The 13,524-nt window shown below is 47.2% G+C and overlaps 1 protein-coding gene across 1 annotated transcript in view; it reads left to right on the forward strand.

Moving 5' to 3' along the window:
* Window positions 1-13,524, forward strand: part of FRMPD3 (FERM and PDZ domain containing 3) — a 156,906-nt gene that overhangs the window by 67,506 nt on the left and 75,876 nt on the right. Inside the window, exon 3 of the mRNA XM_082263952.1 lies at window positions 3,140-3,285. Coding sequence (XP_082120078.1) covers window positions 3,147-3,285 — 139 coding nt within the window. The 5' untranslated portion in view covers window positions 3,140-3,146. The remainder of the gene's footprint in view (window positions 1-3,139; window positions 3,286-13,524) is intronic.

Consider the following 13,524-nt stretch of genomic DNA (forward strand, 5'->3'; position numbering starts at 1 on the left):
TCTCCTGCATAATGCAGAACACATTGTCAGGGGATTTGGGAACCTCAGTTTTGCCAAAAGACTGCAGTAAGGCCTGAAAGCATGCAAGCTGAATGTTGAGGTGACGTCTAAGCAGTGCCATTACTGAAGTTACCGCAGCTTGCATGGCTGCTATGGGGTCTTGTTTACATAGGCAGGGCTCTGTCCTGTGTGCCCTCGCTCATCCATTGGCCAGCACCCACTGATCCGCATTTGCCTACCCAGAAGCGCTGGATCACTACCTAGTGCATCAGCCTTACTGAACCTTTCTAACACAGATGAACCCTTGAAATAAATTTCTGGTCTCGGGGAACCCCTGTTAAAAATTAAAAATCTACAACTCATGACACATTAGTGTGACAGTCAGTGGGAAGAATGCTCCTTACTCTTGTCATCATTGGGAAGAATTACCCCCTTACAGATAGCTAAAAGGAACAATGGTGCCATTGGGAACTTATCTGAGAGGCAGAAATTGCCCATTGCTCAAGGAACCCCTAGCAACCTCAGGAGGATACCTAGCGTTCCACGGAACCCTGGTTGAGAAACCCTGTAGTACGTGATCTGGCACAGGAGAGCTGCCTTGCACTGTATATGTAAGTTATACGGTCGCCAAGCGGTTAAGCTTTGACAAAAAAAATGGAAGCTGATTGGTTACTATACAAAGCTGAACCAGATTTTGCACTCTCCAGTTTTAGTAAATGAACCCCATAGTGTGCACCTACCATCCTCTTTGACATCTTCCCATATCTTGGTAAAATGCTCTCCTGTACAGAGTAAAACACATTATTAAAAGATTTGAGTACCTCAGCTTAGCCATGGGGCTGTGGTAGGGCCAACATGAGAGAACTGAAGCCGAGGTCTGAACAGTGGCATAAGTAGAACCAGAGCAGTCTACAAGAGTAATTACAGGGCCTGGAGTTAGAGTGGGTGTCCCACTCAAGAGGTGTTTGAGGACAATTACACAGAGCATGTGAAGATAACACAGGTCCAGGACTCGGGTTGTAAAGGTTAAAGTTGACTGCAACCCTGATCTCCAGCCTAGCCACTTCCCACCCATAGGACGTCATATGATGTCCTGGACTTGAACTGGAGATATCTGGATGATGCCTGAAGCTACAGGCATCATTCAGATATTTCTTCTTGTAAAGGCAATCCTAGTGGCTGATTTGCCTCTGGATTGCTTTTACAGGCAGCAGGAGGGGACATTACCCTGCCAAACGGCGCTTCCCTCGGTTCTCCCGTGCAATTGAGAAACTGGAGATCCGATACGGCGCCGCCACTGGTTTACAATAGAGCTGGTCGTGGAGCAGATGGTCTCTAGCCATCTCTATGATTTTGGGAGGTTAGAAGCCACATCATGATGTCACTTCCGGCTCTGACAGATGTAAACACTGTTTTTTTTTTTCCTTATTGACCCCAGATGTCTCCATAAAGAGGACCTGTTATGCCTTATTCCTATATGTTAATTAGCTCCTGTCTAAATTGGCCCTACATGTGCATGTATACAGATAAGGAAAGCTAGCGCTCTGGTGTGGGCTAAATAGAGCACCAGCTGTACATAAAAAATACTATTACAAGGCTGATAGAGGAATAATAAAAATGAGGTAAGGACAATCTATGGACTGTAACAGATATTAGAAGGCTAAAAAGTCCATAATTGATAGTCCACCGTGAAAAGTCCCAGATGACGTTTGGCAGAGGGTGGCGTTAGCTGCTACTAAGGGCTGGCTCCATGACACAGTGAAGTCACTGCTGTGTAGGCATGTAAGAGAAGAAAGAGACAGAGCGCCTCTAAGTGCAGCAATTTATTAAAATGGTTACAAGCACAGGTAATACAACTCACTAGATGGAAGCGAGATGGAAGCTTGTCTCATCCGGTGACATGTCAAACGATGGAAGGTGTCCCAGGGGTCTTGGAAGGTGGAAAGGTCCGTGCTGGTCGGATGGACGGGTGGACGCTGTGTCGGGAGTCCTCCGTCTTCCGGGTACCGGATGCGGCTACGGCGCCAGGGACCACGCTGGAACGCAGCGTACGCTGCGTGACGTCACTCGGGAAAGGAGATTAAACGACGCGTTTCAGAGCTCGCGCACGGCTCTCAATGGGCGTGCGCGCTCTTTCAAGTGTCGAGTGACGTCACGCAGCGTACGCTGCGTTCCAGCGTGGACCCTGGAGCTGTAGCCGCATCCGGTACTTCTCTTACATGTGCATGTATAAGTGTGAATTAGGGACCTTAGAATGTAAGCTCCTTGGGGGCAGGAACTCATGTGAATATACAATATATATGTAAAGCGCAGCTTAAATTGACGGTGCTGTATAACTACCTATAGTAAATAAAATTACAAGAGGTTTATATTTCTTGTAATAGAAATAAAAGTGATCAAAAAAATTTAAGGGACAGTGTAAATTAAACATAAAAAAATAAAAATAAATAAATAATAATAATAATAATAATAAAAAAACACATTAATTGCAATGACCGCCATTTTATTTTCTTGGGTCTCTGCTAAAATATATATATATATATATATATATATATATATATATATATATATATATATATTTTATATTATATATTATATATTTTTTACATGTAGGAGAGAAATGCCAGAATTGGCCCGGTAGATAAATGACTAGAAAAGCTGACATCAGACGCATAGGAGGAATAAATTGATCCCCCCTCACCCCACCCCATCCATCTGAGAGTGATTTTTTTTTCTTTTGCTTTCAGAGGCTTCTGGTCATCCTGGTCAGCATTCCAAAATTAAAATGAGGCTGTACAAAAAGATTCCAGTGTCTCCTCAGCTAAAAACTGATAAAACAGTAGTTAAGATCTGTAGTATGTAAAAAAAAAAATAATAATGTAAAGAAGTTTATAATAATTAAATTTTTTAGCAATCAATCAAAATGTTGCTGTAGGGCTCTATAAATTATAATGATGGCCCTAGGTCTAAAGTAAGTATCTATTTTCTACTATATTTGTTTTTTGTAACATTTTTACATGGCATGGGGATACTAAATAGCAGTACCTTAGATTTTGTTGGTGTAAGATCCACGTTAACATAGTCAACATTCAGTTAATTCTTGACCATCTAATTACTCCTGTCTCCTCTCTTTGTGCAGTCATGTGATGTGGACGTGTGCTATGGAATGTGGTCAGCTGACCCCTCAGTCTATACGTCAAGTCACCATTTCTCGTCAACCAGGAGTTGGCTTTGGATTTGTTGCTGGCAGTGCAGGACCCGTTGTTGTACGATCTGTCATTGAAGGTGAAACTAAAAGATCAATTCTTTTTTTTTATCATTCCAGTCTATTCCATTGCAAAGAATGATTTATTGAAGTAACATCTGAAACCTGCCACGTAATCATCTCACATGCAAGTTCAGAGCATTGTATATACATTATATTGTCAAATGTATTGGGACGCCTCCCTTTCCACGCACATGAAATTTAATAGCATCCCAGTCTTAGTCCGTCGGGTTCAATATTGAGTTGGCCCACCCTTTGCAGCTATAACAGCTTCAACTCCTCTAGGAAGGCTGTCCACAAGGTTTAGGAGTGTGTCTATGGGAATATTTGGCCATTCTTATAGTAGCGCATTTGTTGTCTAGAAGGTCTTCACTCTAATTTATCCCAAAGGTGTTCTGTCAGGTTGAGGTCAGCACTCTGTGCAGGACAGTGAACTTCCTCCACCCTAAACTCACTCATCCATGTCTTTATGGACCTTGCTTTGTGCACTGGTCCAAATCATTTTGTGGAGGGGGCAGTGCTGTATTTTGGCCTAGGCCAACAAGGCCCAGGCCTAGGGCAGCACTTTGCAGGGGGGCAGCAAAAAAGCCACCCCCTCCACCTGAGACTCTATTGGCCAGTGGATGCTAGAGCCGCCTCTCTCACCCCCCCTCTCTCTCTCTCTCACCCCTCCTCTCTCTCTCCCTCTCTCTCTCTTTCTCTCTCATCCCCCCTCTCTCTCTCACCCCCTCTCTCTCTCCCTCTCTCTCTCATCCCCCCCTCTCTCCCTCACCCCCCCCTCTCCCACCCCCTTCTCTCTCTCCCACCCCCTCTCACTCCCCCTCTCATGAGATCTCAGGGGTTCATGCTGGGACTTGTAGTCCTTCAATTTTGGAGGGAGTCACATCCGTTAAAAAAGGAGTGGGGCAAATTTACATGGGGGGGGGGCACCCAATTTTAGTCTTGCCTAGGGCAGCACAAAACCAAAATACACCCCTGGGAGGGGGGGGTTGTTTTTTAGGGGTTTGGCCTGGCTCCTTAGTTCCAGTGAAGGTAACTCTTAAAGGGTCAGCATACTGGAACATTTCGGACAATTTCATGCTCCCAACTTTGTGGGAACAGTTTGGTGGATGACCTCTTCCTGTTCCATCATGACTGCGCACCAGTGCGCAAAGCAAGGTCCATAAAGACATGGATGAGCGAGTTTGACGTGGAGGAACTTGACTGGCCGGCACAGAGTCCTGACCTCAACCCGATAGAGCACCTTTTGGATGAATTAGAGTGGAAACTGCAAGCCAGGTCTTTTAGTCAACAAATGTGCTTCTGGAAGACTGGTCAAACATTCCCATAGACACACTCCTAAACCTTGTGGACGGCCTTCCCAGAAGAGTTGAAGATGTTATAGCTGCAAAGGTTGGGCCAACTCAATATTGAACACTATGGACTAAAGCTGGATACACACTATCCAACTTTTGTGGTTAGATTTCCTTCAGATTTACCTTTTCTATGTAGTGCAAGGGCCTGCCAGATTGCATACAAATTTAAAGTGTTTAGGTTTGACCTCATATTATATGGTTTTGGTAAGTCTAAAGGAAAAAGTCTTCAGAAAATCTTATAGTGTGTATGGCCCATAAGACTGAGATGCCATTAAAGTTCATGTGTGTGTAAAGGCAGGCATCCCAATACTTTTAAAAATATAGTGTATGTCCCTCCAGACCAGAACTACATAGCATTGCATGTTTTACTATGCAAATCTATGTATTGCTTAATTTTTGTGGCAATAAACAGAGGAGTTCTAAACACATGTCCATTGATTTCAACCAAAAGACAAAAATAAATAAATAGCATCGCCAATACCCTTAGCCTGCAGCTGATCCAGAGGAAGACTAAACTCTTATAATGCATGGTCCAGTTGGCGTGGTGTTATTGCTTATAACCATTAACATCCAGTTGTACTTTGCTTAAGAGTTCATAAGGGTACCTTGATGGGTAGGTGATGGCACCTCTTTCCTTCACACAATGGAAATCAAGTATAGAAGAAAAATTGGACTTTCCTGGTGTCATCCAAAACCAACAACACAAATTATTTAATAAAATGTATATTTTTTACAAATATGTGTAGCGGGGTTAAACATGCCTAAAGACACTGTTTGATATGTGGGAAGGAACTAGGCTCCCTCTAGTGGTAGCTGCATGGAATTTCCTGGGCTGTGACTTCCTTTTCACAAGATGAAGAAACTACATCTCCCAGGCTGCTTTGCAAGATCCAGGGTGCACGGCTGCACCGCACGGCACTATGGGGGAGGTTATTTAAAGGAAGAGAGAAGCGCGCGAAGGGGGCCCTTTCTGCGCTGGACTCTGAGGAACCAGCGAGCGAGAGTGAAGGACTGACACTGGATATTGGGCCAGAGCCTTTTAGCCTGGAGGGACGACGTGGAACCGTCCCATCTCAAGCACGAGGCACATTCCTGGAGGTCATACTGCTGTTTGCCGAGACCGGAAGTCATCCGCCAGAAGGACCCCGCGCGGCTGGCATATAGCCAAAGGACTGAGACCGCAGTGGAAGCGCGCGAAGGAGAAACTTCTGTTGGTGAGAGGGCACATGCCCAATAACTGACTTTATCTGCTGAAGAGACAGTTTTATCTACAGATAGCGGTAGCGCAGCAGGAGGTGATAAAACCCCGGGGTTTATCACCATACTCTCTCAGGAGACTCATAGACAAACAATAAGGTCTGTAAAGGAGTCGCCAGAGGCTTATCTCTCTCGCAGAAGTTATTGCTCAGTTACGCAGACACCCTGCGGTGACAACTAACAGCTCGTTGTTTTCTCTCTCTTGATCTTTATTCCTAATCTGGATTACAAATGAGCTCTATTCAATAACCTTGCTAGCGAAGATCAACAAGAAAGAAGAGAACTCTGGGGGAGGGACTCAGATAGGCCCACCTACCTGGTACTGTGTCTAGCCTTAATGCAGGAGGAGTGTGGGGGTATTCTTTTACCTTTTTAAAGCTGTTTTAAATAACCTTTTATGGACTTGTATTGTATTGTATCTCCCCTATTCAATTTGATATATAGTAAACTAAGTTTGGTTAATTACAATCTTGTGCGTTGTTCCATTGTGTCACCCAGAAGGACTACTATTCAAGAAGGTAACAAGGTATTGTTGCATAGTGAAGTATTGTATCCCAACCTGTGTATCTATTTGATAGTCCAGTCCTATTCTGGGTCAGTTGTGCCTGAGGAGGGATCGAGCCAATTTGATTGGGTTGTTAGGCAGGGTGTAGACCCAATAATATAATCAGCAGCTCCTGCGGGGGTGGTGCTACACGTGGGGGCTCGTCCGGGATTTCTACAGTCCTGCAACACAACCCTCTCAGCCCCAGAATCCCCTCCCACGCAGAAATGGATCCTGTCGCTGCTGCTGAGTGGTGCAAGGAAGAGAATGTCATAGTGGAAAATGGCCTGGTGGTTGAAATCAAGGGAGAAGCCTGGACTGAAGAAAAGCTCCTCCCTGTTTTAAGGGCACTATCCACAGACAGGAAATTCTGGGTGATTGACATAAAAACTGACACCACTGCCCCACACACGTATGCACTGTGTGAGTGGAGGAAAGGGGTCCCTGATTATTTCAATGGAAACAGTGTAAAAACTATTGACCAAACAGAACTTTTCCTGATACATCCAGGAGTTCCTACTGCGGGTCCCTCATCCACCACCCCTGGGGTATCCAGCCAAGAAAAAGGTGTCCAAGAAGGGCATCCTGAGTCATCACCTTTGTCGACTTTTAGCTCAGAACTGTGTGCTGTTCTTGGGGAGATTGTGGCAAAATGTAGCAGGGACTCCTCGAGCTATCTGATGACTGGATATAGGAAGCTCCGGACATTCTCTGGGAAACAGCCTGTGCCTTCAGCAGAAGATGGGTTCGAAGAGTGGCTAGATACCGCCACTCAGGCTTTGGAGGAATGGGAGGTACCAGAACAGCACAAGAAGCAGAGGATCACAGAGAGTTTAAGGGGACCTGCATTAGAGGCTGTACGTAATCTAAAGCTTAGCAAGAAGAACTGCACTGCACAGGATTATTTGGACATTCTGCAAGATGTGTTTGGTCGGACGGAGAACGCGGCTGAACTTCTCTACCAGTTGGACCACTGTTATCAAGAAGAGGGGGAGAAGTTGTCCGAATTCATTAAACGTCTGGATAGGATTATCCACCAGATTCTGTTAAAGAAAGGAATAGACCCCCGGAAAATAGATGAGACTCGTGCAGGACAGGTTCTGAAAGGGGCTCAACCTTTAGATCCCATTGCCATACTGTTACGAACTCGTCGAGATGGCGGCATTCTAGAATACCCCGATCTGATTCGAATGGTCAGAGAGGAAGAGGTCATGTTGGACAACAAGAAGAAAAGTCGGCAGTTTGACTCAACTGCCCGGGTTGGAGTGATAAGTGTGGAAGAGGGTGACTCTCAAGTTGAACTCCTAAAGACCCAAGTGTCTCAGTTGATAGAAATGGTGTCCATCCTGACTGGTCAGGTATCCACTCTACCCAAGGGGAGTATATCGGAGAGGCCAGATGAACCTGTTAGTCTCAGCACAGATCCAGAGCCACGACCTGCAAGATTGTTAACTTGTTTCAACTGCGGGGGAGTTGGGCATGTTAGAAGGGTATGTCCCAGCTCAGGAAATGCTGCCGCGAAACCTCGCGAGCCAGCGGGAAACTTCAGAGGACACCGGTGAAGGAGTCAACCGGGTGTCCGCCAGTCTTAAGGGACTCCAGAAGTGGTTCAGGATCAGGGAAACTGAGTCAGGGGGTCAGACCCAAATATAACACCCCCAGTTCTAGACTCCGGGTTACTGAGGGAAGGAAAGTCAATGCACACCGGATTCGGCGGGGGCCTAGATCAAGGAAGAAAAAGGAGAAGAGGGCCAGGGTACAGAGAACTGAATCAGATAACAAGGCTACATCAAGAGAATTCCCAACTAACTTGGTCGGGCCCTCCCCAGTGGTCTCGGTTCAGGTGGAAGGAATTTACACAAGAGCCCTCCTTGACACAGGGGCCCAGGTGACTCTTTTGTATAGAGACTTCTATGATAAATATCTTACCCATCTACCTTTGCAGAAGTTGGAAGATCTGGAGATATGGGGTATTGGGACCCAAAGTTTTCCCTATGACGGGTATCTGCCAATCAAGTTGACCTTTGATCCATCAGTGGCTGGTGAAGCGGAAACCTTCGACACCTTAGCGGTGGTCTGTCCTCGTCCACCAGGGGCCAACAAAAGCTCTCTCATCGTAGGAACAAACACTGACCTGGTAAGGCGCCTTCTGATACAACTGGTCCAGGGACAAGATGCTCAGGCGCCAAGGATCCATCCCATGCTACGGCAGGCCTACCAACGATTAGTGTTGGAGCAAGAGACCCCCGCAGAAGGAGTTGGACAACTCTGGAAGCTGGATAGAGCAGAAAAGGTCTTACAGCCAGGAGAGGTGGCCTGTTTTAAGGCTTCTGTTAAACTCACATGGCAACAGCCGGGTCCCTTCATTATCTTTGAATCAGGTCAAAAGGAGAGACAGAGAGGGATAGAAGTGATCCCTGAGGTGATCCCTTTGAAGGTGTTACAGGAAAACCGTGGAAGGGTTTTAGTGAGTGTCAGAAACACCTCTATTACACCAGTGAAGGTACCGGCCAGAGTGCTCCTGGGCCAAGTCAACCCGGCTACCCCAGTTGCCCCCATTGATTTCAAAGAAAAGGAACAGGGTGAAGCGGTTATAGAGGAGCTTTGCTCTGGAAACGCTGCCCTCCCGCCGGAATGGGTGAAGAGGGCCAAGGCACAACTTGCTCGATGGAGGGAAATATTCTCTAAGGACGAGTTTGACGTGGGATGTGCCAGGAGCACCACTCATAAGATCCGCCTGAGTGAGGACAAGCCTTTCAGGGAGAGAGTCCGGCGAGTCCCCTTAGGTGACTTAGAAGATCTACGTCAACAGCTGGCAGAGCTCAAAAAGATCGGGATTATCCGAGAATCCAGGAGCCCGTATGCTTCCCCGATAGTGGTAGTCCGGAAGAAAAATGGATCTTTGAGGCTTTGTATCGACTACCGAACGCTGAACAGAAGAACCATCCCAGACCAGTATACCACTCCTCGAATCGAAGATGCCCTACAGAGTCTGTCAGGGGCGAAGTGGTTCAGTGTGATGGACTTAAAGAGTGGGTATTATCAGATCCCCATGCACCCCGAAGATCGGGAGAAAACAGCCTTCATCACCCCTGTGGGGTTCTTTGAGTTCAATCGCATGCCTCAGGGGTTGTCCGGGGCCCCTGCTACCTTCCAAAGGCTGATGGAGAGGACCGTTGGAGATATGAATTTGATAGAGGTACTGGTATACTTGGATGATGTTATCGTGTTTGGCAGAACTTTAGAAGAACATGAGGAGAGGTTGGAAAAGGTCTTGAAGAGGCTACATGAAGAAGGTCTGAAACTTTCTCCTGAGAAGTGCCAATTCTATCAGTCCTCGGTCCATTACCTGGGCCATATCGTGTCTGAAGAAGGGGTGGCCACTGACCCGGACAAGCTGGATGCTGTTGCTTCCTGGCCGAGACCCACAAATGTGACCGAACTTCGGTCATTCTTGGGCTTTTGCTCCTATTACAGGAGGTTTGTGGAGGGGTTCGCCCAGATTGCCCGACCCCTAAATGAGCTCCTGAAGAATGAAGAAGATGATGTCCCTGAGTTGGTAAAGCCGGCGAAGTCCACCATAGGCCCCCGGAAGGCTAAGGAATCCATCCAGGATCAGTGGACCCCGGAATGCGAAGGGGCCTTTGTCCAGCTGAAGGAAACCCTAACCACTGCCCCTGTGTTGGCCTATGCGGACCCCACAAAACCATATGAACTGCATGTTGATGCCAGCCGAGATGGGCTGGGGGGGGTACTTTATCAGGAGCATGAGGGTCATCTGCGACCTGTTGCCTATGTGAGCAGAAGCCTACTGCCTGCTGAAAGGAATTATCCTACTCACAAACTTGAATTCTTGGCCTTGAAGTGGGCAGTGGTTGACAAATTGAAAGACTACCTGTACGGAGCTGAATTCATTGTCAAGACAGATAATAATCCCCTCACCTATCTGTTGACTACGGCCAAGCTGGATGCAACAGGACATCGATGGTTGGCTGCCCTCTCTAGCTTCAATTTTAGCCTGAAGTATCGGCCAGGAATCGGAAATAGGGATGCAGATGCCCTATCCAGAAGGTTGCATATTCCACAGGAACCTGCGGAAGAATGGACTCATTTGGCTCCAGAAGGGGTGCGTGCCCTATATCAGGGAACTGAATTTCGATCCCGAGGAGGGTCAAGAGCAGAAGAGATTGGGGTTTCGGCTATCGGAGTACCCAAATGCTACTGCCAGGTGACCCAAGTTGAAGGGGAGGGTTTGCCCCGGCTGTCCAAAAGGGACTTGCGGAAGGAGCAGTTGGAAGACCCTTTGGGAAAACTTCTCTTGGAAGCCCTGGAGATCCAGAGCCCTGAGTTGCTTCTAACTGACTCCCCTCAGGGGGCCCGTCTGTTGCATAGAGAGTGGACCCGGTTACAGATCAGAGAAGGAGTGGCCTACCGGAGAGGTCCATCTGAAGATCTGGAGGAGAAGTGGCAACTGTTCTTACCAGCTAAATACAGAGAGGGAGTTCTGGCCGCTCTTCATGATAATCATGGCCATCTGGGGCCCGAAAGAACCTTTCAGCTTGTCAGGGACAGGTTCTACTGGCCTTGTATGAGGGCCGAAGTTGAAGGATACTGTCATTCTTGTGTCCGGTGTATACAGAGGAAGACTCTGCCACGTCAAGCAGCCCCAATGGGCCATCTACAAAGTCAGGGACCCATGGAGCTGGTGTGCATTGATTTCCTTTGCTTAGAGCCTGATCTGAGTGGCCAGGGGAATGTCCTTGTGGTAACAGACCATTTTACCAGATATGCTCAAGCATTCCCAACAAGGGATCAGAAGGCCTCAACGGTAGCCAAAGTTCTTGTAGAGAAGTTCTTTGTACATTATGGGTTACCACAGCGCCTCCATTCTGATCAGGGAAGGGACTTTGAAAGCAGACTGATCAAGAGACTGTTAGATATGTTAGGCATTCAAAAGACTAGAACCACTCCCTACCATCCACAGGGGGATGCCCAGCCTGAACGATTTAACAGGACTCTTTTGGATATGTTGGGGACTTTGAGCTCAGAGAAGAAACAGCATTGGGGCAGGCACGTAGCTGCCATTGTGCATGCCTACAACAGCACTGTCAGTGATGCTACTGGATATTCCCCTTATCGGCTGATGTTTGGAAGGGAGGCTCGGTTGCCAGTGGATTTGGCCTTTGGCATTTCGCCTGATCATACCTCTTCAGCATCGCATAGAGGATATGTGGACCGACTGCGGAAGAGTCTGAAAGCGGCCTATGACAAGGCTCAGGCCACATCTGATCAACGTGGACTGCGGAATAAAAAAAATTTCGACCTAAAAGTTCGGATCCATGACCTGCAACCAGGGGACAGGGTTTTGTTGAGAAACTTGGGTGTCCCGGGAAAACACAAGTTGGCAGACCGCTGGAAGTCCCAGCCTTATGTTATCTGTAAGCAACTGCCAAACCTTCCTGTGTACCAAATTCGGCCTGAGGGAAGTGTGGGTCCATTGAAGGCTTGGCATCGGAACCATTTGCTGCCTCTCTCTGAAGCGGTTCGTATGCCCCCTGTGGAAGACTTGTCGGCGGCCCCTTCGACTTCTCGCCGGTCCAGACCAGTTACCAGATCTCAGACGATGCTCCCAGATGAGGGAGAGGGAAGTTCTCCATCTGAAGATTTGGAAGATGAAGAGGAGGTACCCGACTGGTTGTGGTCATCTCAGTTGCCAGAACCCACACCTGCATCCCTGTCTTCGTCTGACTTGGCTGATAGAGGAGCCCTTCGGGCAGAAGCCCCTGAATTCATACCCTTTCATATGCTTCCAGAAGAAGCAGCTGAGGATGAAGATCCTGAGGAGGAGGTTGCACCCTTCTCTGAAGAAGAACTGACCTCTCTTGAACCATCAGGTGCCTCTGTGTTGGAACATGAGGAGGGGGACATGGAAGAATCCTCAGAAGTGCCTGATCCTAGTACCTCTGAGAGCATGCCTCCACGGGAACAGAGGGAAAGGAGAGTCATTCACCCACCTAAGAGACTGACCTATGATCAATTGGGTGAATGTTCGGAAGAAGCTGTTTTTATCTCCAAAAGGTCTCCTGACCAGCCTAGTTCCTCCACTGTAGATTTGGTGGGGGACAACCCTAGCTCACCCCCAGGCACAACTGTACAAGCCACCCAAGTTTTGGGGGGTCTGTGAGAGATCATGAGAACAAAGTATTGAAGTAGAAAACGTTTGCATTTAAGTTTGTACATAAGGATATTGGGTTTGGCCATTATAATAAGCACAGTTTTTGATGTTCACAATTTGGTTTACTTTGTGAGTTAATGTTTGCGCACATTTTGTTGCTCTGACCTCACTATATGTTTTTTTTTTCTTTCTCACCTTTTGATGTTTTTTTTTCAACACAAACTTTAAGATGTAAGTGTTTAAGAAATTGCAAAGGCACATGTGCTTTTTAAAGGAGCACTATATAAAAGCACTAGAAATCAGCACTATATTAACACTGTAGAAATCACTTATTTGCTTATTAATTGCACTTTATCGTTTTACTGTTGCACTGCTGTTAGAATACAAAATTGGATATATTCAGATTGACTTATTTCAGCAAAATGTTAATGTTTTTGTTGTATAATGCCAACCTATGCACTAGGGTACATACTGTTGACCTCTTTGGGGACCAAAGTTTCTCAAGTGGGGGGAGTGTGTAGCGGGGTTAAACATGCCTAAAGACACTGTTTGATATGTGGGAAGGAACTAGGCTCCCTCTAGTGGTAGCTGCATGGAATTTCCTGGGCTGTGACTTCCTTTTCACAAGATGAAGAAACTACATCTCCCAGGCTGCTTTGCAAGATCCAGGGTGCACGGCTGCACCGCACGGCACTATGGGGGAGGTTATTTAAAGGAAGAGAGAAGCGCGCGAAGGGGGCCCTTTCTGCGCTGGACTCTGAGGAACCAGCGAGCGAGAGTGAAGGACTGACACTGGATATTGGGCCAGAGCCTTTTAGCCTGGAGGGACGACGTGGAACCGTCCCATCTCAAGCACGAGGCACATTCCTGGAGGTCATACTGCTGTTTGCCGAGACCGGAAGTCATCCGCCAGAAGGACCCCGCGCGG

The sequence above is a fragment of the Pelophylax lessonae genome (assembly GCF_965119305.1).
Source record: "Pelophylax lessonae genome assembly, chromosome: 7".
NCBI classification, from domain to species: domain Eukaryota; kingdom Metazoa; phylum Chordata; class Amphibia; order Anura; family Ranidae; genus Pelophylax; species Pelophylax lessonae.